The following is a 27,916-nucleotide window of genomic DNA, read 5'->3' as shown; positions in this document are numbered from 1 at the left end:
TCAAGCAAACAAAGCTGGCCGTGTCCCCTCCCTCCCAAAAGTCTCAATCTATACTCTCTATCAAGAGGTGGGTAACATGTTTCATCTGGAATTCTCATAAATTGTGATTTGTTATTGTATTGATGAGTTTCTGAGTCTTTCAAAGTTGTTTACAATACAATATTGTTGTAATTTAAAAAATTTTCTCCTCGTTTTGCTCACTTCATTTTGTATTAGTTTATATGTCTTCCCAGGTTTCTTCAAAACTGTACCCTTCATTATTTCTTATAGCACAACAGTGTTTTATTACCTACATATCCCATAACTTCTTCAGTCATTCCCCACTTGATGAGCACCCTATAAGTTTCCAATTCTTGCTACCACAAAAAAAAAAAAAGCCACTAAGCTTTCATTTGTGACAACAGCTTTCTCCTTCCAAGCCACTCCTCCTTAAATGTTAACTTGGCAGATGGTCTCCAATGGATTTATGCTGTTTAACTTTTTTTTTTATGACTTAGATAAAGACATAGGTGGCACATTCATCAGATCTGCATATGATATGAAGCTGGGAGAGAGAAATAACACCCTGGGTGACAGAGTAAAGATCCAAAGAGATCTTGACAGGCTCTCGCACTGAGCTGAGTCTGGTAAGATGAAATTCACTAGGGATAGATGTAAAGTCTCACACTTGGGTTCAAAGAATCAATTTCACAATAGTAGATAGAAGTTGGGGAAGGCATGGCTAGCCAGCAGTTTATTTGGAAAAGATCTGGGGGTTTTAATTAATTGCAAATTCTATATGAGTCAATGATGTGGAAGCCACAAAAATTGATGTGATCTTAGTTTACCTTAAAAGACAGGCTTCTAGGAGTAAGGAGATAAATAGTCCGTATTTACTGTGCTTTGGCCTGATAATATTGTGTTCATTTTTGGGTGCCATGGTTTTGGAAGAATATTGAGAAACTGGAAATGGTGCAAAGGAAAACAATTAGGATGGTGAAGGTCCTTGAGTTCATGTCATTTAGCTAGCATTTGAAGGAACTGAAGATATTCAGCCTACAGAAGAGAAAACTCCAGGAAAAGCTCCATGTTCAAGATCTTAAAAGGCTTTTGTGAAAGAATGAATGAAAAAGCATTCATTCTATATTTATTATGTACTGAGCGCTGTTCTAGAAAACTGATTAGACATGTTTTATGAGGGCCAAAAGGGTGAAACCAGGATCGATGGGTAAAATTTGCAAAAAGGCAAATTTAAGTTTGATTTCAGGAAAAAACTTCCTAAAAATGATAACTGTCCAAATGTGGAGCAGGCTGCTTCAGGAGCTGGAGGATTCTCTTACATTGGGGGTCTTCAAGTAGAGTCTGGATGGCCACTTTTTGGATTTGTTCTAATGGGAATTGGTTCTTCCTCCCCATCCCAGCCAAAATTCTGTGATTGTTTTTCAGTTATCACATATTAATCACTAATCACTAATTAAATTAATCAACTTTTATAAGACTGTTTCATTTATAAGAGATACTATGGTAGGCTCTAGGGATTCAAAGAAAACAAATCTTTTATCTTTGAAAGATGACAAAGTCCCTGCCCTCCAGAAGACTATATTCTAATAGTGTATGTAGAAACTTCAATATCTCTATGAATTAGTAGATAACCTTGAATAGTTTCTTTGGCCAACCCCCCTACCCCCAAAGAAAAAACCCATTATTGACAATCTGGTGACAAACTTCTACATATTTCGCTAGGTTGGACATCTAGCTTGGACCTAGCTTGGTGATCCTTGGATACCAGATATCCATAATCCCTTACTGAAGCCGGGCTCAAAGTCTTTCCAGCTTAACATGATTTCCCAGAACCCTCTCCCTTGGGGCAGAGTCTTTGAGGCATCTGAATAGCATTTCCATAGAGGAATGGAAGAAAGAAGAGAAAATGAGAAACAGGGATTGAGAAGCACTGTGATGTAGTAGATGGAGTGATGGACCTTGAGTTAGAAGTCAGGGAACCCTGGATTTAAATCCCATCTAATTCTTACCGTTACCATAGATATATAACCTTTCTGAGCTTTCTGAACTCTCTTCATCTGTAAAATGGAGATAATACCTGAAGCAATTATCTCTGTATTGTTATGAAATTCAAAAGAGATCACCTATATATACACTAATTTACAAACTTTACAGTTCTGTACAAATGGCAGTTATTATTTACTATGATAAAACAGTAGATTATACTATACTTTGAAAGCCCTCTATCCACTAAACAACACTTCCAGGTAGTCCAAATATTACTATCTCCATTTTACAGATAAGTAAACTGAAACTCAGAGGTCACAAAATGAGGTCAATGTCAAACCCAGGATTTGAGAACTGAGGCCTCTGACTTCAAGTGGTGGGGAGAGGTACTTTCTAAGATACCAAATTACCTTTCATGTACAAAAATGAGTCTGTTATCATGTAGGATGTGATTGCTGCTGAGGTTTTATTATTCCACCAGACCTACCTATCCCTAGTAAAGGAAGGGCCACTAAGAGTGAAAACAGAGGAGGCTGGACAATCCACTCATTGGCTAATCAGGAATGTAGATAATGGAGAATTGATTGCTGAGTGGGCCAATTTGCTCCAAGCCAACCGACACTTTAAGTGCCAACTCAGTACCAAGCACCGTGCTAGGCATTGGGGATGGATACAAAGTAGAAAAACAAAACAGACCCAAAAAAGAAAGAAAAAGCTCCTGCTGTTCTATTGAAATGGCAAGGAGTATATTTAATAAATATTTTCCAACTCCTCCCCCCAAATTAATTGACTTCTGTTTAGGATGAAGGGGTCCTTCCATCCACCATTTGTCTGTTTTCTCATCCCTTGACCTTCTGGCTCCATATTCTACAATAACAGTTATTACTAAGGATTTCACCTGCATAGGACTTTACAATTCACAAAATTCTTTCCTGTGAGGCAGGCTGACTATTACTTCCCTTCCCACCCTGATCATTCCTCCAGTGGAGTGGAGGTTAGGGTCTCTCAGCCACCCTACCCAAATCAAAGATCATCAGATCATATGATTCAGAGTTGGAAGGGACCTTAGAAAGTATATAGTCTAACCCTCATTTTCAGAAGAGGAAACCAAGGCACAGAAAGGTTAGATGTTTCCTTAAAATTAGTGAGTCTTCCTCTCTCCTGCCACCCTCTTCTTTTTTTTTTTGCTCCTCTCTTGCCCAGTTCTCTATCTTGAAGAGAACCTTGCTCAGCCTTCCCCTTGGTCCTTTGCGTTTTGCTTTTTCACTTTAGTCTCCAATAGAATGGTAAACTAGCTCAGTAAGCAAGAAAGATGCCTGGATCTCAGGAATCTTGCCGTTTGCCCTTGAGACAGGCATCCCTAGGCTACAGCCCCTGCTTCTTGGAACCCAACTTCCAGTCCTTTCCTAACCCTCAGATCCTTCCAAAGGAAACTCTCCCATCCACACCTTTCAGCAATCAGTTAGGGTAGATTCACTAACTCCATTTTAATTTTGTGGAAACTGAGGCCCAAAGAGGGTTGGTGACTTGTCAGGTAGGAACAGAGACTAGAGCCAAGTAGAACCAAGACTAAAATTTAGATGTTTGGATTGTACATCTGGTGTTCCTGAGACATTTAGGATTATGCCTTCCAACACTCAGCAAGGGTCTATAATGTAAGGACTGGATGAGAGAGTTGGGACTTAAAAAGAGAACTGGGTGCAGGAGTGAGGGAGACAGAGCCGCAGGGCATAACGTGAATCTGAGATTTCCCCTTAACAATCCTCAGCCTTGAGCCTCTGCTTCTAGGAGCCTTAGCAGCCTGAGCCCCAAGGAGAAGGAGGCGCACGCACACGAGCACACACAGGGCTAGCCCGGAGGCTACCTCCAGACTCAGCCTTCAAGTCCTTTCTACCCGCCCCCTCCCCATCCTCCCCAGCCAGGATCGGGGGTGGGGGGGAAGATTGGCAAAGGGCCCTCAGCTGTAGCTCAGGCTCACCAGCGCCAAGAGGGGCGTGTCAGCCTCAGGCTGCCTGCTCATTGTCTAGGAGAGGAGCTGGGGGTGGGGGACGGAGGGGGAGTCAAGGGGAGGGGCCAGGAAGGAGGAGCAAGCTGGGTTGGGGCGGGGGAGATGCTGAGGCTCCCGGGGAGGAGGAGAAGTAGGAGGTGTTGGGAGGGAGGGAAAGGGGCATCTGGAGGCTGGGTGTCTCTTCTCTCCACCGGATTTTCCCATGAGCTGTGAGTGAGCCGGTTTGGGCTGGGCTGGGCTGGGCTAGGCTGAAGCTGGGGCTGGGGCGGGGTGGGGGGGCCTCTCCATGGTACAAAAGACCGGTATGTCTCGGGCCTCTTATCCACCCACCCAGGATATCCCGATGGAGGTCTTCGACCCCAGTTTACAGGTGAGCTATGGGGTGGGGGATGGCTGGCTGGCAGACAGCGGGGAGGCTGGTGGGGGAAGAAGGCAAACGGAGAGCCAGGAAAGGTCCAAAGGGACCTCTTCTTTGAAGGACCTCGGGAGCTCTGGCCAACCCGCCAGAGGATGCCAGGGAAGAAGGAGTTAAACCCTAAGGAGCTAAAGGAAGGGGGTGCTGTTCGCTGCCTCCCCCATTCCTGATGGGTTAATGATTGATGGGTGATTGGCACTGAAGCTGATAGATGCAGAGGTGGGGAAAAGACAGGGGGTTGGTATCAAGGGTCCCTGCTATTCACCTCCTTTCCTCCCCGTGCACTGACCATTCTGGGTATAGAGTGTGTGTGTGTGTGTGTGTGTGTGTGTGTGTGTGTGTGTGTGTGTGTGTGTGGGTCCTTGCTATAGGGGCCTCAAGGGCTGGTTTATAAATCTAAGGGATTGGCTTGGCGTGAGGGTGGGGGAGGGAATGGAAAGGGAGGCTGGAGAGGCAGTTGGTGTGGAGGTAGCTTTCTGGGAGCATCTGGGGGAACCAGGCAGGGGGATGAATAGGATGCTTTGAAGACAGCAGAAGCAATGGTTGAGGCACTAGTTTAAGGGCTAAGGATGGTGTCAGCTGGACATCAAAGACTGGGCACCACTTCTCTAGGATGGTTTAAGGCAGATAGGGGCAGACTAGTGAATAAGTTGCAACCAAGAGACAGGTACTGAGGGTGATGGAGGCCCCAAGCCTGGTCCATGGGGCAGGAATCAGCACTAGCAGGCCATTTCAGCTCCTGACTAGGGATTACTCTGGTCTTCCCGATACTAACCTTAGACAAGGGTCTCTCTCCCTGCCCCACCTTTCACGCCCCACCCTGCCCCTGGGCCCAGACTGCCCCAATGCAGATTTAGGATTTCCTAGAGCCATAGAAGACACACCAAAGTTTGGAAAGTTGGGAGAATGCCAACCTATTATGGGGTATATCAGGAACAATACCACTTGAGAGAGGGGGTACTTCTGACACCCTCCTACCATGTACACACACATGTATTACATGGTAGGTTGCCCCCCCAAAGTGAGGCATTCCCTGGTGTGATGTGGCCACAATCTGAACAGTGGGGCACAAGGGGGCAGTACCAAGCTGAGTAACTACCAGGCTAGGAATTTCCCAGTTTCAACCCTGAATTCAATAATTGCCTCTTCCCATCCTTTCCTCCAGTTCCCCAGTCCTCTAAAATGAAGGGGGTGGGGTGGGGAGGTAACATTAACCTCTCCTTTGCTGTTGGCCTCCAGGAAGCACTTTGTGGGAATGTGGCTCAATGGGTGTGAGACCTAAAAATATCCCCCACCTCCCACCCCAGGCCCCTTGGATCCAGGAGGCAGCTGGCTTGGGCTTTCTCCTCAGCTGTCCCCTGTCTTTCCTCCATGCCACTCCCTACTTCCTTTGCTGTGGTGGGGGTGGGGGACAAATCAAGTAGGAGGTGAGGGCTCCCTCCTATTAACTTATTCTGTGACCTTGGACAACTCAGTTTTCTTCTCTGGGCCTCAGTTTCCTCATCTGTACCATGAGAAGGGTGGATTAGATGCTCTTTAAGGTTCCTTCAGGCTCAGAAACTATGAGTATGATTTCTTCCACCTTCCTCCTCTTTAGGCTTATCCCTTGAGAGAGGTCTCTTAGGAGTGGTGGTGGTTGTTGAGGGTAGGACAGTACTTTGAGTTCCAGAACTTCTTTAGGGAGTGTCTAGATGCTCCCTTCCCCCTAAATATCCCCACTCATCCTTGGGACTTGCTATTTTGACACTTTAGTCCCCTCCCCCTTTAAATGTAAAGGTTAAGGTTGTTATAGAATCATAGATTTAAAGCTCAAGGGACCTTAGAGGTCAATCAGCCTGACTTTGTTATTTTACATATGAAGAAACTGAGACCCAAAGAGATTAAGTGACTTGCTCAGGGTCATACGTCTAGTTAGTGTCTGAGATGGGATTTAAATCTAGGTCTTCCTGACTCCAGCTAAGTTTGTATGACCTGTAGATGGGATAGTATTGTCTGTTCTTTGGGGGAGCACAGGGCCAGATCATTGCTGTCTTACCCACTGCAAAACAAGGGAGGTATTTGTGTGGTTTTATTGAAGGTAAGTCAGGAAGAAAGTTTTAGGTTAGTCCTAGTTTGGGAAGGGGAAAAGAGAATCCCTCTTACTACCCAAAGTAGTCATGTCTCCCACACTAAGTTTGTGACTGTGGGAAAGAGTCTTAGCCCTAATCAAGCTGTTTTGTGGCCCTCCACAGTAGTGTTGATAGGATATGTCACAGGGGTTCTGTTTTCCAACTGGTCCAGATCTGGATAGAGAACCAAGGGGAGAAGGGACATTTTGCATGACAGGAGAAATGATGATACGCTGGGCAACATAAAAAGTGGAATGAAAAATTATTTGGAAAGATGGTATTAGAAGCAGCATAAGGTGTAAGGTGAGGAATGTTTTCTTTATGGAGTCCAGGATATGTGTTGGGGATGTGGGAGATTGTATTGAGGACTTGTCATTGCTAGTGGATGGGGAGAGCCTGGGAAATGGAAGGGAAATCTGCTACCAATGGAGGTGGAGTCCCAGTTGGTTTGTTTACTTTCTCAGTGGTCCCTTAGCTCCTCTTCTTAATGTGGGGTATGGAGGGGATATTGCTTTTCAGTAGTGGTTGGAACTTCCCATATCCCTCCATTACCTGCCTTCTTCCCAGTTCAAATTCCTAGTCCTTCTGCACCCCTTTCCCTTCAGGTTCCCAATTGCATCTTTAAGGATTACTTTGGGTCTAATTCCCTAGTTCCCAAAGTCTTCCTATGTGAGCCTTCTCTCCCTAATCCCTGGCTCCCAGGAAGGATTGGGAGAAGGGGATGCTGTTCTGATGAGGAGTTGGAGAGGCAAGGAAAAATCCAAAAAGGATTTTCCCAAGAGCCTGGTGGGGAGTTTGCATACTAGGTTTTCCATTTCTGCTTTCTCTGGGGGACACTAACACAGAGCATTCCCACAGCGAGGGGAGTTGTGGGGGAGATCCGTTTCCTCCATGTCTCTCCGCTCCCCTATAACCACAGGCCAGAGTTCCCTTCCCAAAGGCTGTTGAAGTCTGCACAGCATCTTAATTAGTTTTTTCAGCTAACTAGACACTGGCTCCAGCTCTGGGGATTTGGGGCGGCTCCTCTGTTTCTTCCTCCTCATCTCCCAAGCATAAATGTGTTATGTTTCATTAGCATCCCCCAACACTGCCTCCATACCCTAGCAAATGGCCGTGGCCTGGTCCATGCCTTTGAGATGAAGGGGGGACCCTCTCAGGCCATACCATCTGGGAAAGAGGATATGGGCTGGGGAGTAGAGGAGAAAGCTGATAGGAAGAAAGGGAATGTGTAGTTATAAATCTTGGTCAGGCTTGGGGGATAGGTGAGTAGACCCCCCCCCCTCTGACTTTGCCCTTGTTGCCCCCCCACTAGCAGGGCAAATACAGCAAAAGGAAGGGACGGTTTAAACGCTCGGATGGCAGCACCTCCTCTGACACCACGTCTAACAGCTTTGTCCGCCAGGTAAGTGGGAGAGGTCAGGGGATGGGAGTGGAAGGCAGTGTTCTGAGAGTCCTGGAGGAGAACTTGGGGCTGGAATCAGGAAGTGGGGCTGCCTACCCTAGCCCTCTGCTTCTAAAGATACCATTTGTTACTGGTCTGGGAACTTCCCTCCACCCCAACATTTTTTCTGTCTTCGCTCAAGGTATACTACTGATGGTGCCTAGACTCTTGGGGTCACAGTTATGGCACTGAAGCAGAAGGTTTATAATCCCCAAGCTGTAGTCTGTTCCACTGACACCTACCCCTGGACACCTTGGTCATCTCAGTTCAGGGATACCTTGCCGTCCTTCAGACAGAACAGGCTTTTACTTCTGCCTGTTTGCCACCTCACTGGTAGTCTCTTTAGACTGAGGGTAGGAATAGGGGGTGAGGTCATTAGGGCTCCTGGGGCCAAGAGTAGGTGGCTGTCTCCCCAGGACACCCTGGAAAACTCTGGCCTGAAAATAGAGGAAATCTGTCTACACAGCTTCTTTGAGGAGAGAGAGATTGGGAATGGGGATGGGGGGTGGAGGCAGAGGGCTTTAAACCAGAAATCTTGGCTATGGTATGATGAGCAACATTGGGCAAGCTAGTTTATGAGTCTCCTTTTCACTCTGCTCTCCTTCCTCACAGCCCACTTGATTCCACCCCCAACCCCAACCAGCCAAACCCAGGCCCCAGTGAGAAGCAGTAAGAAAGGCGATGCAGTTGTCATAGCAACCATGCATCTTGACAAGGACCTGGTACCCAGAATAGATGGTGCTCCAATGGCAGAGTTCCTGATGCTGGGGGTGGGAGGGTGGAGGGCGGGGCGCTGCTGGAGAACAGAGAGGGGTGAATGGCCGGAAGGAACAGATGAGGAGGGATGGGATATACTTCCAGAGGTCACTCCCTCCTGAGTCCAGGAGAGGATTGAGCCCAGTGAGGTTCGTTCCTGTTCAAGGCAGTCTTCTTGCTCATCTCCTGCCTTTATAACAGGTTGTCCTATCATGGACCTAGAACCAACCAGAGAGGATAGATTGAGAGGTAAACCTTCATTTCAGGGTCTTCTATCCCTTCAACAATGGAAAAGTCTTTTTGTTGATCTGTTTTCCTACTGCAAAGCTAGGCCAGTGCTGGGATATAAGATGAAGCTATGCCCAGTGCTCTACCTTTGGGTAGAAAAAGAAATCTCAGTTCTTACAGAATTTGCTAAACGAGGGGACTCTGGATTGAACCTACACATGCACCCCTCCATACCATATCCCCAGTTCTCCAACTCCTCCCCATTCCCTGACCCCACTCATGGGAGGAGAGGGTGCCCAGTTCCTGCTGTGTCTCTAGGCTAAATATACCCCAGCAGTTTGCAAATGTAGCAACTCTGCCTGTAACCTGAGCCCCCTGAGGGGAGCGGGCAGCTTGGGCAGCCCCTGCCCACCCCTTGGGGATGGACAGAGAGGGCGCCACCATGGAGACACCCGGCCGGACCAGACAGGCCGTGGTGGTGAGCACTGGGGTGTGGGTGCATGCAGCCCCTCACAGGGGCTTAGAGGGAGATGAGGGGTTGGTGTGGGTGACCTGTCTCCTTTGAGCTCTCTCCTTTCACCCTGGCCTTCCCATTTTCTTTCTTCTCGTCTATTTCTAAATATGTCTTCCTGCGTCTCTGGTCTCTCCTCATCTCTGATTCTCTTTGTGTCTCTTTCTCCCATTCTGAGTAGGCCCAGTCTGGAGGGGAGGTGTTTGGGGAGGGGGAGGGTGAAGGTGGGTATCTGGAATTACCCCTTTCCTGTCTTCCTGTCTAGCCTTTCCTCTCCTCACTCTTCTATACTTAGCCTTCCCCCTTCACCCAGTTCCCTCCACTTTTGCTGTCCGTGTGGGAGGCGTTGATTGATTAAATAGTATATTGACTGGATGTGAGAAGAGGGGGTCTTTTTCTTCTTCTCAGTCTCTTCTTTTATGCTTACCTCGCAAATCCCTTCACTACTTGGACCCATTCTACCCATCTCTTAAGTTAATTCACTATCTGGACCTCTCCTCCTCCAGGACCAGCTTGGCTCTTTTTCCTGTCCCTCCCTCCCACTCTTCCCCTCTTCTTTCTCCCCCCACCCCCTTCACTTTCCAGATCTATTTCTCTCCAGAAAGAGCCAAAGGGCCATCTTGGGCAGGTAGAAACTCTTCCTGCTTTTTGAGATAGACTGAGAAAAGGTTTCTTACAGCTCTGACCACCTTCACAGCAACATACCCCACCTTTGTTCAAACACCCCCTCACAGAGGGCACAGCTCCCCTCACACACCCACAAGCAGTAACACAATCAGGTATACACTGTCAGGCACATGCAGGCTGCAAGCATCCACACTGTGCTCTCTCTCTCTGTCTCTGTTTCTCTCTCTCTCTCTCTCTCTCTGTGTCTCACTCTCTCTGTGTCTCTCTGTCTGTCTCTCTCTACCCTGGTCTCACTCACTCTCTCTCTCTTTCTCTCCTTCCCTCATCCCTTCCTCCTTTCTCTGTCTCAGTCTCTCTCATTTTCTTTCATAATACACAGCTGTCTACATAGAAACATTCATTCAGTCACATATATGCCAAATTAAATAATCATGGGCACATACAGAAAACTATGCTGATTTGTGCCGAGTGTCCTAGTCATTACCAACACCAAGCTGGGTATAGCTTCTGGGACTAGTACACCTTAGCTTGAACATTCTTATCCACACATCCTTAGAAGCGTTCAGTGTTTGTTTTTCTTTTCCATCTTAGGTCCCAAGTTAGAAAGCTAGGAATCCTCCCATAGGTGGGAGGCTGCCACTAACATCTGTTCCAGATTTGTTTCTTCAATGGGCAATCTCTGGGAAGCCCTTGTGTCTTTACAGTGCTGAATAAGGGGATGGGGGCTGTGATGGAAGATGGAAGAAGCTGAGATGGTACCTGACAATGCCCATCCAGAAAGATGACTACAGTGGGCAGGAGAGCCTGGTCATGGTAGTGGTGGCAAGTTGGAGGGAGTGGGGCAAAGAAGAGTTCTGATTCTGCCCCTCAAATAAACAGGAAGCAGTACAACTTTGCTTTTTGGCATCTGTTGCAACCAGGTTCCCCATGCCAGGCTGGGGCACCCACTTCTAGCAGCGCAGTAGGCCCATTTCTAGGGCTGGATAAGCTGTTGACTGGCAGGGATGCCATGGGTGATATGAATTAGTCATACTCAACTGGAGCGGGGGATACAGAGAAGGGAAGAAGGCTGGAAGGCCACAGTGACACACATGTTGGCATCGCTCCCCTGAGTTTGTGTCCCTATCAAGTTCCCTTCCCCTCCCTTGGCCCCCAGAACAGCTGTTCCTTACCTTAATCTTGTCCAGGCGAGTGCCACCTCTTTCCCTCAGTGACCCTGACCCTCCCCCCGACCGTTTCTCTCCATCCTCTATCCCAATCTTGTTCCTTCTCCCCAGTGTTTCCACAGTTGCTGCCCTAGTGAATCCTTCTACACTCATATCAACCCAGCTGTGGCCTCCTCTTGTGTAGTCAGCTGTAACACTGACTACTCTTCCCCAGGATCTCTGTAATACTGTCCAAAGTCTCTTCAGCTCCCTACTTTTTGGCTTCCCTCCCCTCTCCCTCTCATCCCAGTGTTCTAGTAGTCCTCAGAAGGCTGTCCCCCCAGAATATGTGCCCAGCTCCCTTTTGTGTCTGAGTGCTCTCCCAACCTATGTTGTGTTACATGAAACTGACCCGTTCTTGAAAATCTCCAATTTGAGTTGTGCTTGCCCCTTTGCATTGCACTTGCAATGCAGCTTTGATACTGGGATGGAAGTGGGCCTGTGGAGTTGGGGGAGGAGGAAAGACTATGTGCTTCCTTGGTGTCCTTCTCCTTCACTTCCAGGGTTCAGCAGAATCCTACACGAGTCGTCCCTCAGACTCAGATGTATCCCTGGAGGAGGACAGGGAAGCCCTGAGGAAGGAGGCAGAGCGCCAGGCATTGGCACAGCTTGAGAAAGCCAAGGTAGGCTCAGGGATGGGAGATATGTTGTCTTGGTTGTTATGCGCCCAGCCCCACCAAAGGTTTAACCTTCTCTTTGACCAAACCTCAATTTCCATCTAAACCTCCTCTACTTCCAACCTTCCCTCCAAAGAGTGGTTGACATAATGGTGCTCTATGGACAGGAAAAGAGGGGGTTCACTCTTTGCTTGTTATACTTCTCTCATTCTTGCCCAGACCAAGCCAGTGGCATTTGCAGTGAGGACGAATGTGGGCTATAATCCATCACGAGGGGATGAGGCACCTGTCCAGGGAATGGCCATCACCTTTGAACCCAAGGACTTCCTGCACATCAAGGAGGTAGGGGCTAGAGAAAGTGGGCATACATACAGATGAGGGGGGGGAGCAAAATGACCTCAGAGCTGGCTAGGCACATGTGGAGTGTTGGACTCTCCAGAGTGACCAACTTTCGAGTGCAAGGTGTGTGGGGGGAGGGGGGAGGAGGGAATTGGTGTAAAAAGAGAAACAGGAGCCCTAGGTAACAAATCCAAAGGTGCTCAGACTGACAATCAAGTAGGACTTAGGGAAGGGATTGGTTTTTGGGAGGTCTTCAAAATTGGAGGTGAATCAGACGATGCATTTTAAGAGGCAACTCCTCTGAGGCTAAGGTGGATCAGAGTTACTGAAACTAGAAGTGTTCTGGAAGTTGGAGGGATTTCTTATGAGCTAGAGGAGAGGAGGAGTGACAGGCAGGGACTCTCCCTATCTTGGGGAAGGGCTGTTCTATCGTCCCATGGTGGATCAATTTCTCCTAGCAATACTTGCCTCAGCCTCCCCTCCTCTCTCTCCTTGCATGAGCAGAAGTACAATAATGACTGGTGGATAGGACGACTGGTGAAGGAGGGCTGTGAGGTAGGCTTCATCCCTAGCCCCGTCAAACTGGACAGCCTACGGATGGTACAGGAACAGAAAATGCGTCAGAATCGTCTCAGCTCCAGGTACCTTTCCAGGGTGGGGAGAGTGGGTGTGTACATCTCTGGTTGCTCATCCTGTGCAAGTGTAGTCTCCCAATGATTGCTCATTCTAAGTTTTATCCCAGTACTCTAGGCATTAAGTTTGGAGGACTACATGAAGAGTCTGAAACTAACCACTGGACAGATGGGTCCAAAGTATGGAATAGGGTTTATTTAGCATAATCGGTGATGGTGCTTGACATTCAGGAGGGCAGAGAGCACCACAAGAAGGGAACAGCATAGTGTCATGGGGCTAGAGTGCCAGACCTAGCTGGTTTAAGGTCTCCTCTGATACTTGGTTCCTGGGTGTCCATGGACAAATCACAACCTTTGTTTCCCAAGTGTCAGTTTCCTTGTCTGTAAAATGGCATGGTTTATTTAACAGAGCTATTAGAACAGTCAAATGAGATAATTAATGTCTGTAAATCAGTTTGTAACCTTTAAAGTGCCATACATCAACTGTTGAGGGGCAAAGTGACTTACTGATTGGAGGACTGGCCTTTTGAATCAGAAGTGTCTGATACATGTGAGCCATGTGACTTCAAACAAATAATTTTACCTTTCAGTGCCCTAGGCAATCCTCCAAGTCTGTAAGTCACATACAAATTTTTGATCCATATCAGTGGAGGTAGTTTTCAAAAGAGCTTCTGTTTATGTGGGTTTTATCTACCAATATATACCATATTAGAAATGAAAAGTAATACATTTAAATATGTATTTATTAACTCATTGAAAATAATAATAAGCCCATTATACATTAACATAAATAAACATATTTTTATGAAAAATAACTATCTGTTCCAAAGCAAAAGAACTTGGTGAGAATGACAGTTTTACATATTTTTCAAATCTCTTTAGTGTCTGGCTTAATGGGAGACAACTAGATCCTGTTATCTACTTATGCATTCAGTCTCTTGAGATATATTGTTTTTGTTGAAGTATAGGAAGAAAATCTCCCTTCTCCTTCTCCTTCTCCTTCTCCTTCTCCTTCTCCTTCTCCTTCTCCTTCTCCTTCTCCTTCTCCTTCTCCTCCTTCTCCTCCTTCTCCTCCTTCTCCTCCTTCTCCTCCTTCTCCTCCTTCTCCTCCTTCTCCTCCTTCTCCTCCTTCTCCTCCTTCTTCTCCTTCTTCTTCTTCTTCTTCTTCTTCTTCTTCTTCTTCTTCTTCTTCTTCTTCTTCTTCTTCTTCTTCTTCTTCTTCTCCTCCTCCTCCTCCTCCTCCTCCTCCGCCTCCTCCTCCTCCTTCTCCTCCTCCTCCTTCTTCTCTGCCTTCTCCCCTCCTTTTTCTCCTTCTCCTCCATCTCTTTCTCTTCCTCCTCCTTCTTCTTCTCCTTCTTCTCCTCCTTTTTCTATTCCTTCTCCTCTTTTTTCTCTGTCTCTTTCTCCTCCTCCTCCTCTTCCTTCTTTTTCTCCTCCTCCTCCTTCTTCTCCTCCTCCTTCCCATCTTCTTCTCCTTCTCCTCCTTCTCCTCCTTTTTCTCCTTTTTTCTCCTCCTTCTCCATCTCTTTCTCCTCCTCCTCCTCCTCCTCCTCCTCCTCCTTCTCTGCCTTCTCCCCTCCTTTTTCTCCTTCTCCTCCATCTCTTTCTCTTCCTCCTCCTTCTTCTTCTCCTTCTTCTCCTCCTTTTTCTATTCCTTCTCCTCTTTTTTCTCTATCTCTTTCTCCTCCTCCTCCTCTTCCTTCTTTTTCTCCTCCTCCTCCTTCTTCTCCTCCTCCTTCCCATCTTCTTCTCCTTCTCCTCCTTCTCCTCCTTTTTCTCCTTTTTTCTCCTCCTTCTCCATCTCTTTCTCCTCCTCCTCCTCCTCCTCCTTCTCCTCCTCCTCCTTCTTCTCTGCCTTCTCCCCTCCTTTTTCTCCTTCTCCTCCATCTCTTTCTCTTCCTCCTCCTTCTTCTTCTCCTTCTTCTCCTCCTTCTCCTTCTCCTTCTTCTTCTCCTTTTTCTCCTTCTCCTTCTCCATCTCTTTTTCCTCCTCCTCCTCCTCCTTCTTCTCCATCTCATTCTTCTTCTTCTTTTTCTTCTTCTTGTCACAATAATAATTATTATTATTCCCATTCTTCTCATCCTAGAATCTTAGCTGTTATCGTTATTATGCTGTTTAATTTTTGGGGTAGATTCAGATAGAAACAATCCGTGGACAAGTTGATAGCCTGCTGTTACTGTCATTTAAAAGAAGAATCTTGGTGTAATGCATAGAGAGCTGGTCTTCAAGTCAGGAAGACCTAGGTTCAGATCCCTCCCTTGCCGCATGCTGTTTGTGTGACCCTGGGCTCAAATTATTTAACCTCTCAGTGTCTGGGGCAACCCTAAGACCATGAATTGCATAGAAGTCACCAGTGTGTATCATTAGAGTTTCCTGTATAAGTGAAATCATAATTCTGTTCCCTATCCCTGTATTATTTATTATTAACAGATGATTCCCTGAATTCTTTGCTCATGAGTTCCTTCCCTTCATCTTTCTTCCCTTGCAGCAAATCAGGAGACAACTCCAGCTCCAGTCTGGGAGATGTCGTGACTGGCACCCGAAGACCCACTCCGCCAGCCAGCGGTAAGAAAACCTTCCCCTTCCTCCGGGGACCAGGGAGTGACTGGGAGGGAGTTTTCCTGGAGAAATGAATCTTAGTCTGGAACTCCATAATAATAGTTCCCTTTCCTCATACCCACTCCAACCTTTGGCATCTAGACAATGGAAAGGCCAACTAGTACCTTCTACTCCTTGGTCCCACCCCTAATGTTCACATCATCCCCTTAAGGTTCTCCCCTTTCCATTAAAGGGTAAGAGATTCAGCAGGCTGGGCACATTAGCACCAGCCCCATGCCTGCCACCCACCTCTACCCCTCCATGTCTCTCCTCCCATTTCTTTGGTGGCTCCATTTTTCTCACCCTTACCCAACCCTGTGTTCATTCTCTTTAGCACCTTTCATTCACCTCTTCTTTCTCTTTTTTTTCCCTTTCCCCATCCCTGTTTTCTATTCTGTTCTACCCATGACCTCCTGTGTCTATCTTTGTGTGTATGCGTGTGTGTGTGTGTGTGTGTGTGTGTGTGTGTGTCGGTGTGTCGGTGTTTCTTTCTCCTGCATTCTCCTTCTGTCTCTCTGTGTCTGTCTCCCCCTCTCACTTTCTCCTTCTCCGACCCAGGTAATGATATGACTAACTTAGCTTTTGAGTTAGATCCCCTAGAATTAGAGGAGGAGGAAGCTGAGCTTTGCGACCATACGGGCTCCCCTAAGCCTAGTGTTAGCAGTATCACCACCCCGTCTCCCCATGGCAAGCGAATCCCCTTCTTTAAGAAGGTAAACATTCTGTTCATTCTCTTTACTCATCCCTGTGTCCCTTGGTGGAGAGTAGCAGAGAACGGGAGGGAGTAGGAAATAGAGGTCTGGGGAGGGGTGTTGGAGGGAAGGAAGAGACATATTTGATTCCTTTGGGCCCTTGCCCAGACACTATGCCAAGCTGACCCTTTGAGAGTGTGAGGTAAGGAGTAAGGGGTGTGTGAGAAGGGTACCTCTAACGAGGGGTGTAGCAAATTCAGATTCCCATCTATGCTTGCTATACCCAAGAAGTAACATGGTCCCCTATTTCTGTGCATGGAATGCTTTGAAACACTTTTAAACATTTAAGAAGATAGGATCGTGCTGATGACAGTCCATAGTTTTCTCCCCTCTCCCCAACCTTTGTGTGGCAATGGGACTTTCCAATTCTATTTCAACCCCCTCCCCCCATGTAGGTAAAGATAAAACATTCCAGATTTTCTTAGGGACCCATTTTAGAGAACACTGGTTGACCTTGCCTGGTCACTAATCAATAGGACCCCATAAGGATAGGAACATTTCCTTCCTCCTCATCTTTATCTCAGAGCCCCAAGTTGGGGGCAAAGGTGTGGAGTTGGTGGTAGGGGACATTGACTCCTTCCGTTCTTCCCTGGGTCTCAGGTGGGGGCCAGTGGCAGGCAGGGCCTTGCCTTCATGTGGGGTCCCTGTCCCCTCTCCCTCAGCTGCTTGTCACTAACACGCATGCCTTGTTATTTCTTCTCATCCACCCTGCTCTCTACAACCCTCCTGTTTCCCCTGGTTCCTTGTCCTTTGCCCCCTGTGCCTGGGTACCCCCCTTTCCCCCTTCCTTTCCCCATCCCATGCTGGCAATCACTGGACCCAGCCAAACAGAAGCAGAAATCGGTAAGTAAGATGGCTTTCTGTGCCTCCTCACACCCACACTGGGACAAAGCAAGGAGGGTGGGGCTCCTAATACCCACCTGCTTCATCCCAACCCATTCCAGTGGATGGGCACTCTTGCCTTTCTTCTCCTCCCTTCGCCATATATGGGCCCTGCGACCAAAGGGGTGGGAGTGGGAAAGGGAAGGATCACTAAGGGGGGGCCCCCAAGGATGGTGGAGAAGGGGCTCATGCTGCCCCCCCACCATAGGGCCTTTCCTTTTCCTTAGGCGGAACATGTCCCCCCTTATGATGTGGTTCCTTCCATGAGGCCCATTATCCTGGTGGGACCATCACTCAAGGGTTATGAGGTGAGTCTCCCCTCTGTCCTGACCTTCAGACCAGGACACTGGAAGTTGGAGCCCTATAGAGAAACAGACTTCCTTATGAGATCTCACAGATAGGACCTCAGGAAAGGCTAGACAGAGGAACCCCTTATCACTTGGCATGTACTACCTTGATGCAGGGATTTCCAGTCATTTGTGTTTTTTTAGTTCAATTAACAAGCATTTATTTTTTTCCCCTTCTATCTCCCTAATTGAAAAAAGAAAAGCCAAACCCTTTTAACAAATATGCATAGTTAAGCAAAACCAATTCCTGCATTGGTCTTGTCCAAAAATATATGTCTGGTTCTGTATCTTGTGTCTATCATCTCTCTGTCAGAGATGGAAGGGGTCAGGGGGTAGCATGATTCATTTTCAGTCCTCTAGAATTGTGACTGATCCTTGCCTTGATCAGAGCTCTTAAGTCTTTAAAATTGTTTGTCTTAACAGAGTTGTTATTGTACAAATTGTTCTCCTGGCCTGTTGACATTAAATCAATTTATACAAGTCTTCCGAAGCTTCTCCAAGGGCAGCTAGGCCAAGCCTGGAGTCAGGAAGACTCATCCTCTCGAGTTCAAATCTGATTTCAGACACTTACTAGCTGTGTGACCCTGGCAAGTCACTTAACCCCATTGCCTTGGTTCCTTATCTGTAAAATGAACTGGAGAAAGAATTGGCAAACCACTCCAGTATCTTTTGTCAAGAAAACCCCAAATAGGTTCTTGAAGAGTGTGAAACAACTGAATCATGACAAGAAAGCTTCTCTGAAACATCCTTTTCACCATGTATTGTGAATATAATAGTTTTCTGTACCTACTGTGTGTTATTACTGTGTAAAAGTAGAATAAAATAGTATTCTCCTATGTCCCTGTGCCATAATTTGTTGAACCATTCCCCAATTGATGGGTATTCCCTTAGTTTCAGATGAAATATTTTTGTATATGTGACCCCTTTTTTTCTTTGATCCCTTTGGGGTATAAGCCTAGTTAATAGGTCAAAGGGTATGCCTTTCCTGGTTCCTCTTAATACCCATGCCTTCCCTCTGAGATTATCTCCAATTTATCTTGTATTTAGTGAGTTTGGGGGCATTGTTCCAAATTGTTTTCCAGAATAAGTAGACTTATTCACAGCTCCACCAACGGGATATTTAATGTGTCTATTTACTTATTTAATGTGAAGCCCCTCCCACTTTGTTATTCTACATTTTTATCATCTTTGCCAATCTGATATGGAACCTGTGAGTTGGTTTAATTTTAATTTTTCTAATTATTAGTGATTTGGATAATTTTTTCAAATGGATGTCGATCCTTTTTGAGAATTGTCAGGAGCCAGGCAAGAATCAGAGCAGCAGCTAAAATCCTCTCTCTCCCTTTAGTTACCTTTGTTCCTGTTTCCTTCCCCTTCCCCAGGTCACAGATATGATGCAGAAGGCTTTATTTGATTTCCTGAAGCATCGATTTGATGGCAGGTGAGACCCTAGGTGTCCTTTCCTTATCCTTAAAGACCACCTGGTCTTTGGCAGACTCTGGGGAGGGTTAGTTCTGCTGAGTAACCCAGTCCAGGAATGGAAGGTTAACCAGGGGAAGAGAAGTTTGGTGGAAGGACCTAGAGTTTGGGAGAGGGGAGGAAGGAGCAGAAAGGAGGGCAAACTACTGACCACTTCTTCCTTCCCTACCCCCAGGATCTCCATCACTCGGGTAACAGCTGACATCTCTCTCGCCAAACGTTCTGTCCTCAACAACCCTAGCAAACACATCATTGTGGAGCGCTCCAACACTCGCTCCAGTCTGGGTAAGGGGTGGGGGGGTAATCTGCCTGATAGAGGCAGCAGGGGTCCAGAAGGATTCCATGGGAACAGCAGTGGAACAGGGCTTGCAGTCAGTGCTGGGGGTAGATTTTGGTTCCCCCACCGTCCCCTCAGTGTACTGGCTTTTTGCCTGCTTCTAAGATGCTAGATGCCAGCTTTGCTACCCAACCCATTTTGTCTGAGGTGGGTCCATAGCTCATCTTTCCATCTGTATCAGAGCTGCCTTTCCCATCCTGTGTCTGGACACTTCCATCTGATCTCAACCTTTCTGCTCCTCCCCCCATCATCTTTGTGCTTGTCACTACGCAATCCCTGGTCCTCTTCCGCAAGCTCTCTCTCTCTCCCTCCTCCCTCCCCTTTCTCTTTCCCTCCCTACCTCCCTTCCTCTCTCTCTCTCTCTGTCTCTCTCTCTTTCTTTCTCTCTCTCTCCCCACCCTCATTCTCTGCATCCACATTCCCTGGCCTTCCTCCATTGTCCGTATGTTTATTTCTTTGATCTTTGTGTGTCCTTCCCTCATTGAGGCATAATAGAAGGAACCCTGGGTTTGGGGTCAGAACTGAATTTAAGGATTCATGTCAGGATTCATACACTATGGGCAAGTCAGTTTCAATTATATAATGGAGGTAATAATAATGACATTACCTCTCACAGGGTTGTTTTAGGGAAAGTTTGGTAAACTTTAAATCACTATAAAACATGGACTGCTTCCTGTAAAAACCCTTGTCTCCCTTCCCCATTGTCTATGTCTCCTCACTCAGTCCCTGTACATACCCTTTAACCTTCCTTTTATGGTCTCCCCGGTCTCAGCTGAGGTACAGAGTGAGATTGAACGGATCTTTGAGCTTGCCCGGACCCTACAGCTGGTTGCCCTGGACGCTGATACCATCAACCACCCTGCCCAGCTGGCCAAGACATCATTGGCTCCTATCATCGTTTACATCAAGATTACCTCCCCCAAGGTGTGTTCCCCATCCCAGCTCTACTCTCCAAAGGTCATCCTATGTAATTTCTAGACATTCCCTTCCAGGCAGGGAGTCCCTACCCATAGCTCAGTCCAATGAGAGATTCTAAGGACAGAGGCGTCTTGACCTTCCCTCCCTTTTCCATCCCAGCGTCTCCCACTCAACTAACACTAGGGAAGTCCTTGTTATCTGCCTTCCATCTCACCTTCAGTGTATTTATCTCTGTTTGGCTTTCAGTAAAGAGGAAAAGGAAGAGGAATGTTGGTTTGGTTCCCCCATCAGCTCTTTTGCCTGTTTGTCTTAGAGGGATAGATGTTTGAGCCATGTTTGAACCATAGATGTTTGTCTTAGAGGAATTTTTTAATATCTTCATTATATATTCTCAGAGCATAGATTCAGGGTGTCTAAAAATGGCCAATGAGAACAAAATAAAAATTTTCCCAAGGTTTATATAGTTTCTAGTTATAGCAGAGAAATAGGAAGATACAATCAGTCCAAAACGGAAAGGCAAAAATTTAATTTCAAAGCTATGCTTGTAAGATTTACATTTCAAAAATAACAGAATTAGATCAAGTTGTAAATTATCAAGAAACACAGAAAAGTTTTTTAGCAAATGATCATCTTAAAACAAGATGTCCTGCAAAATAATAATATTCCTTTCTTTCTAAGAGGAAAGTAGAGATCCTCTATCAATTTTCCTTCCCTCTTATAACCCCTTATCCCTTTCTACTTTCCTTGTTGGGTGAAATAGATTTCTCTACCAAACTGAGTGTGTGTATGTATTTTTCCCTTTTCAAATCAATTCATATGAGAATGAGCTTCAAACATTGTCTTAACCCCCTTATTTTCACCTCCACTTCTTAGAGGGATTTTGATACAGTGGTAGATGGTATGTGTCATAGTCTCCTGTTGATTTATAAGCCCCATGAGGGCAGGAATATTGTCTTTTCAGATCTTTGTATCTCCCCCAGAACCTAGCACAATGTTCTACATGCAATGCATGATTCATAATTATGGAATTGAGTTCAAAATGGCTGACCTAGGAGAAGGGAGAAGAGGTGGAAAGTGAAACCTGTAAATCAATGTTAGAGGAGGTTGGATGCTTCAGCTTTGAAAAAGATAAAGTGAGAAGGCAGCTTAATTACATCCTGTAAATCCTTGAAGGTTTGTCATCATTACAAGAAGATGAGGACCATGCTGTTTCTCATTCCCTTGGAGAATGCCAAGGGGGTTACAGACACAGTAAGAGGAATTTGTTAATCCCAAGCAAAAGTGCCCTGATTGGTGTGAGGCTCCCAGTCATTTGGCCAACGATCCTGTGACTTCTTATGAGTCTTAACCAGCTCTGTTAGAGGTTGGAAGTGGAAGTGGGTGTTAAAAAAAATCTCTTGTTCCCTCTCAATCGTAAGATTTCATGAGCATCTTCTTTCTTTTTGATAAGCACTGTTTGTAAGCACTTAACATGTTCCTGGCACATAGTAGGTGTGATATAAATGCTTATTCCCTTCCCCTACCCTTCTCCTCTTGTCCTGATTCTGGCCCCTCTCCCAAGTACCTGGCATTCCTTCCGATCAGGGTACCTAGCCCCCAGGAACTTCCTTGCCTTACCTCCTGTTTCTCTTTCCCTGCTTTCCTCCCATCCCCACATACAGGTACTCCAGCGCCTCATTAAGTCCCGAGGAAAGTCTCAGTCCAAACACCTCAATGTCCAGATAGCAGCATCTGAAAAGTTGGCACAATGCCCACCTGTGAGTGTTACTTCTTTCCTCTCCCCCTTCCCCACCACAGTGGAGGGAGTAGATAGGAGGCTGAGGTTTGACTAGAAGGATTAGTCTCTCTGGGAAGTCATCAGGTATGCCAAGTATTTTGATATCCTTTGGGGATGAGGACCAATTAGACTGACTATGGGTCTACCTTCTGCAAGAAGCCTTTCCTGGTTCCATGTAACAACCCATGCCTTCCCTCTGAAATCATCTCCAATTTTATCTTGTATCTAGTAGTTAGCACATTGTCTTCCCTATTAGATTGTAAACTCCTTGAAGGCCTGGACTGTTTTTGCCTTCCATTATGTCCCCAGAGATTAGCTCAGTCCCTGGCACATAGTAGTTAATGGCCATAGGATGCTTCTTCTAGTTCAGAATAGTCAGTAGGTGCTCACTTGAGTTTCTCCCTCTGGGCTCACTGCGGCTCTTCTTCTTTGACCTTTTCCCTTATCCTTTTAATGCCCCTCTCCCAACACTTCCCCCCATGCCTTGTCCTTTGGTCACACCAACATGGTACGGTAGAAAGATCGGTAACTTTAGAGCAGAGTTTAGGCTTCAATCCAAGTTATGTTATTTACTATTGTGTGACCTTAGGAAAGTCATTTAAGTTCTTGAAGCCTCAGTTTCCTCACCTGTAAAGTGATGGGTTTGGACTAACCCTATTTCTAAGCTCTTTCCTCCTTGGCTCCACTCCCAGCTAACCCTAGCCACCTCCTTCTCTTGTCTACAGGAAATGTTTGACATCATCCTGGATGAGAACCAATTGGAGGATGCCTGTGAGCATCTGGCAGAATACCTGGAGGCCTATTGGAAAGCTACCCACCCACCTAGTAGCACACCGCCCAACCCACTGCTCAACCGTACCATGGCCACTGCAGCCCTGGCCGCCAGCCCTGCCCCAGTCTCCAACCTCCAGGTACAGGTGCTCACCTCCCTCAAGCGCAATCTCAGCTTCTGGGGTGGGCAGGAGGCCTCCCAACCAAGCACTGGTGCATCCCCACTGCAAGAGCATGCTCTCTAGTGGGCATCTACCAGCTACCCACCTATTTCAGCAGCAGTGTGGGATCTGAGAGCAGTGAACATGGGGGCAGGGAGGATTTTATTTTGTAAAAAAGTGGTAAGCAGCTGCTGTTGTCTTTGTGGTCTCTGTCTGGTTATGGCCCACCAAGTAAGCTAATTCCTGAACTATATTCATGACCTTGGTATCCACTTTGGAACATGGAATCCTGACTTGAGCCACTTGGAACATGGAACCATCCAAAGTCAGAAAAGGTCCATAGAGTTCATTGAATGATAGAGTTTAGAGTTGGAAAGGACTTTAGAGATAACTTAAAATACAGGCTCTCTCTGACTTCAAACCCACTGTTTTTCCATTATCCACTATATCACTGTACCTCACACTTAGTAGAGGAAGGCATTGAGTCCCAGAGAGGGAATGTGGCTTGATTTAGATGCCCAGTTCTACTTTCTGGCACCATTACCAAGAAGAGGAAGTCTTCAGGCAGGAATCTCATTGGAAAGACACTTCTGAAAGATATTAAATAGAAATAGAGTCTTTCACAGGGGCTCCCCAGGACTCAGAGAGATCATGCAATAGGATCCTCAGAGATATTACAGAGCAGGAATTCTTAACCTGGGGTCTCTAGACCTCCAAGGGGTCCATGGATAGATTTCAAGATGTTGCTGAACTTAGGGGGAAAATGCATTTTTATTTCTGCTAAGCTCTAAATGAAATTTAGTGTTTCCATCAATTATTTAAAAACAGCAGGGCTCCATAGATTTCAACAAGCTGCCCAACGGGGTCCATGACACAAAAAAAGTTAAGAACCCTTACAGCAGAGGGACCTTTCCAAGAACTGATACTGTGTCTTCACTTTCTCCCCTGGATTGTATCCTTCACCTCTAGTTTTCCTGAGAATTTATACTCAGTTCCTCAAAACATGAAAGCTATCCTAGTCTATGGGATCCATCCAGATGATCCCCTTGTTAGAGCCATATCCCTTCTCAGACATAGCACAGCACCCCTATGTCTACAGAATTCTGGGTACCTGAGCACCTGATCTTCATTTCTTTCTGATTGGGGAAAAAGCATCAGAACCTTCCCAACCTCATGCTTTGAGATCATTGGGTGCGGTTGGCTTTAGTATTAACTTGTGACCCTTAACCCTGGCATGTGAATGGATGGGAATTGCATGGGGGCTCTGTGATGGGGGGCGTGTTGTTGGGGATGTGATGTGGGGCCTGGTAGAAGGGGACTTGTAGCCCCAGGGGAGTGGGGTAAAGGAGCCGGAGCGTTCTTTTGTCCCTTAAGGGGAAACAAGCATTTCTAACTAAGTAGCTTATTAGACTATAGTTGTAAAGATGGAGCAATTAGTCACCCTAACTGCAGCAATTATTTACCCCAACTAAGTATTAACGAGTGGTGATTTCAGTGAGATCCATTTTGATGATTATTAACATAAATGAGGCATTAATGCCGAGTAGTGCTGAGAAAGCATTAATGATTCTTCATGGTAATGGAGCTTGATATTACTAGCTCACTGGCTATTTATTCATGCCCATGGATTCACATAGTTTATTCATCACATTGATGAATAATTATAAAAATCTCATCAATGATAGAAACCCAGGTTGGGCACCCATCACCCTTCCCATCTGGCAAAAGGGGCAAATCCTTAGGAACAGCCCCTACACATTCTTCCCAAGGTCTAGAATCTTGGGGTTTTGCCTAGCCAGTCTTCATTATGACATTCTATCTTTAAGGAGTATAGAATGTCCTCCTTAACTGAAACCACTGCCAGCCAACAAGCCAGTGCCAAGCAGATGTGCCCAGCCTTTGCTGTAGAGTCCCTTAAGGAAGACCTGCCTCCTTCACTCCACTGCTGGTGGAAGAGTTGGTGGGGTGCCCCTCTGCAAATCTGGGATCTTTGGTGTGGCCACTAACTTTCCCTTGCTTTTTTGTGTTTTTCTCACCTTTTGCCTGTTCTGCATGGTGTGTGCTGCCTCACTGCTAACCAGGGAGCCTATCGTGTGCCCGGGGACCAACCACCTGAGCGGGCAGTGGGAGAGCGAGCCAGCTTACATGAGTACCAGGGTGAGCTGGGCCAGTCCCAGGGCCTCCACACCGGCAGTCACCCTCCAGGCCGGGCAGGCACTCTTCGGGCACTGTCCCGCCAGGACACTTTTGATGCTGATGCCTCAGGCAACCGTAACTCTGCCTACATTGAGCTGGGGGACTCTTGTGTTGACATGGAGACTGATCCTTCTGAGGGCCCAGGGCCTGGAGACCCTGCTGGGGGCAGCTCTCCACCTGCCCAACGTGGTTCATGGGAGGAGGAAGATGAAGAAGAGGAGGAGCTGCCCGACAACCGAAATCGGGCCACATCCCGGGGCCCAGCCAAACCCCAGTATTGTCCAGAAGGGGGTGGGCCTATGCTGGGCCGGAACAAGAATGAGCTAGAGGGCTGGGGCAGGGGTGTCTATAACCGCTGAGGCTGGAGGGCAGAGGGGGAAGAGGAGATAGGTTTCAGGGTAAAGAAAGAGGGCAAATACTGACCAACCTGGGGAGCTAGGAGAAGAGCGGGGTGTCTCATCTCCTGGGGGCATTATGTCACCCCGCATAGGTAGTCACCTTACCTAAGGAGCAATAGCTTTCCCTCGAGGGGGAGGGTCTTTCCCCTGGAGGGGCTTGTGGAATGATCCTCCCCCCAGGAGGTTATCTCACCACTCTGGGGCAGTACCTCACCCTTCTGTGGGAGTTACCTCACCTTGGGGGGACAGCTCACCCCTCTGGGATGCCTTTACTTCACTCTTTTTAGAAGAGTATAGGTATAGAGTATTCTCCAGCTACTCTGTAGGGTGAGATCTCATTTCTTCAGAGGGGAATGGCCCTTCTTGGGGGGGGTGTCTCACTTCTAGGGGGATAATCCTATTGTTCGATGCCTTTGCTCACCCTTGTGGGATACCAAGTCACCTCCTGGGAAGTGGGGGGAGGCAGAGGGGTTTAGAACCCAAGTGCAGAGTATGATCTTGGGGGAAGGTAGGTTACCTAAGGGAATGAGGTAAATACCCTTCTCTAAGCTGTTTACCTTCTTTTTAGGGTGTTTTCTCCCCAAAGTTCATTAACCCTTTCAGCCCCAGGTCAAAAGTAAAAGTCCTAATAAGGTCAGCGCTTCCCCCTCCCACCTACTCTTGGGGAGCTGGGAAGGGTGGAGAAGAAGGGTTCCTCCTGGATTGGAAATACACAGAACATTCTTTCCATGAGACCTATCTCCTCTCTTGAGCCCTAGACCCAGCGCTCCCCTTGTTCTCCAGTTTCTTGGCAGCTTTGTTAGGTGTTTGGGGGTAAAGGATGGAGCTTGTAGCTCTGTCCCATTCTTATTGGTGGGGAGGGGTTCTGGGTTTGAGTGCGTAACCAGCATCAAGTTCATGATCACAGATCCCCAGGGAGGGGGGGGGGGGCTGTCTGGGCCTAATGCCTCAAACACTTGAGGGAGGAAGAAGATGGGAACCTCTCCCTTTCTTGGGGCCCATCTGTCCACCCCCATGCTTTAGCCTCTGTCCCATCTCCCATGACCTTTGCTTCCAGTCACCAGGACACTTTACTCTTGCCAAGCCTAAACAAGAGGAGTCTCTCCTTTCCCCATACCTTTAATTCCACACCTCTGTGGTGTGGTACCCATGGTAGGCTGTTCCCTGTCTCTTCTGGAAACCAAAAAACTGTTTTCCCTTTTCTGGCCCGGGAGACCAGTCCTATTTCCCTGGCCCAGGCTTAGCAAGGAAAGAGGCTAGGGCCTTGACGGGCATTGGGATGGTGCCCTCACCCTACGGGCATTGCCCCATACTGACCTCAACTTCTCCCTTTGGAGTCCCTGCTCGCTGCTGCTCTGTGTCTCCCTCTTGTGTTATTAACTCCATCTCCAAGTCCTCATTGCGCTGAGGAGAGACTCCAGGCCTCATTGAGACCACCATCCTCTCCCATCCCACTTAGGGTTGTCATCTTGACTTGGTGTTTGTAATATCCCCTCTGCTCTCTCTGGGGAAGAGAACCATTTGTGCCAATGAGGTCTGGGCCCTGCCTGCCTCAGGGATGGGCACCATCATGCCTGTCTCACCACCTCCTGTGCCAACTTTGCCCCCAATCCCTCACTCACTTTTGGGGGGGGGGGTAGGTGGGGATATAGCTTCAACTCACCCGTTGGAAGACACCACTGCCCAGCCTCTCTCCCCTGTCTCTCTGTCCCTCCTAAGCGTCTGTTTCTCCTCCTTTCCCTCCCATCTCTTGGTTGAGTATTTTGCCAGATATATATTAAAACAAACAAAAATTACCCCCCCTCCCCCAGCGCCTGTCCTTTATCCCAAGCCTGGTCCTTTTTTCACCACCATGCATGTGGGAGCAGGTGCGTGCATGGATATACTCGTGAGCTGACATGCATGGGAGAGGGAGGGGGTGCGTGGGACCATAGTTGACAGGGGGAGGGGTGGGAGCTATGAATAAAAAGTGCCAGAGCTGTTGACTCAAAGAGAAAGTCACCTCATTTGCATACTGTTGTGCAACTCATTTCCCCAAGGTTTATCTCATTCAAGAAGCACGGAGACTGCCGAAGCCTGAGTGGGCTCCTTTTACCTCAGCTCTCTACTCTTCTCCCAAGTCTGTGGGCACGGAGAGAGGAAAAACAAAGGGGCGGGGGGGATGATAAGTGGGGCAGGATGACTGCCACACCCAGGAGAAACCAGACACAGCTTTTATAATTTCTGAAATGGCACTCTATTTTTTCCCTCCTGGAAGGATCTTGGCTGCTCCTTCTGAGGAGTGCCTTCCTTATATCCAAATTCTTGACCCCTGCCATCTCTCGCAGATCACTAAACTCTATGCTTTACTTTCTTATCTCCCCCCCCAATAGTTGTAAAATATTGTTGGGGGAAAGAGAGCTCAGATCTGGCTATGAAGGGGTTTTA

General features: G+C 47.1%; 1 protein-coding gene across 9 annotated transcripts; it reads left to right on the top strand.

The window, feature by feature from the left end:
• The first annotated feature begins 4,061 nt into the window (after positions 1–4,061).
• CACNB1 (calcium voltage-gated channel auxiliary subunit beta 1) lies at positions 4,062–27,480 on the top strand. 9 transcript variants are annotated; one of them, XM_072646266.1, is made up of 15 exons: positions 4,062–4,203; positions 4,329–4,364; positions 7,830–7,919; positions 11,789–11,908; positions 12,122–12,244; positions 12,746–12,882; positions 15,362–15,438; positions 16,030–16,184; positions 17,333–17,413; positions 18,835–18,893; positions 19,107–19,216; positions 20,041–20,192; positions 21,848–21,943; positions 22,689–22,874; positions 24,977–27,480. In XM_072646266.1, exons 2-15 carry the CDS (start codon positions 4,338–4,340, stop codon positions 25,448–25,450), a joined length of 1,887 nt encoding a protein of 628 aa, XP_072502367.1. In that variant the 5' UTR covers positions 4,062–4,203; positions 4,329–4,337; the 3' UTR covers positions 25,451–27,480. The 9 variants fall into 9 exon arrangements, with proteins under 9 accessions (XP_072502367.1, XP_072502368.1, XP_072502369.1 ...); XM_072646267.1 differs by having other exon boundaries at positions 4,139–4,203; positions 7,833–7,919; XM_072646268.1 differs by lacking the exon at positions 4,329–4,364 and having other exon boundaries at positions 4,188–4,203; positions 7,830–9,420.
• The last annotated feature ends 436 nt before the right edge of the window (positions 27,481–27,916 follow it).

Source organism: Notamacropus eugenii, chromosome 2 (genome assembly GCF_028372415.1).
Source record: "Notamacropus eugenii isolate mMacEug1 chromosome 2, mMacEug1.pri_v2, whole genome shotgun sequence".
NCBI classification, from domain to species: Eukaryota; Metazoa; Chordata; class Mammalia; order Diprotodontia; family Macropodidae; genus Notamacropus; species Notamacropus eugenii.
Note: the sequence above shows the minus strand (reverse complement) of the source record. Positions and strands in the feature narration are given on the sequence as shown.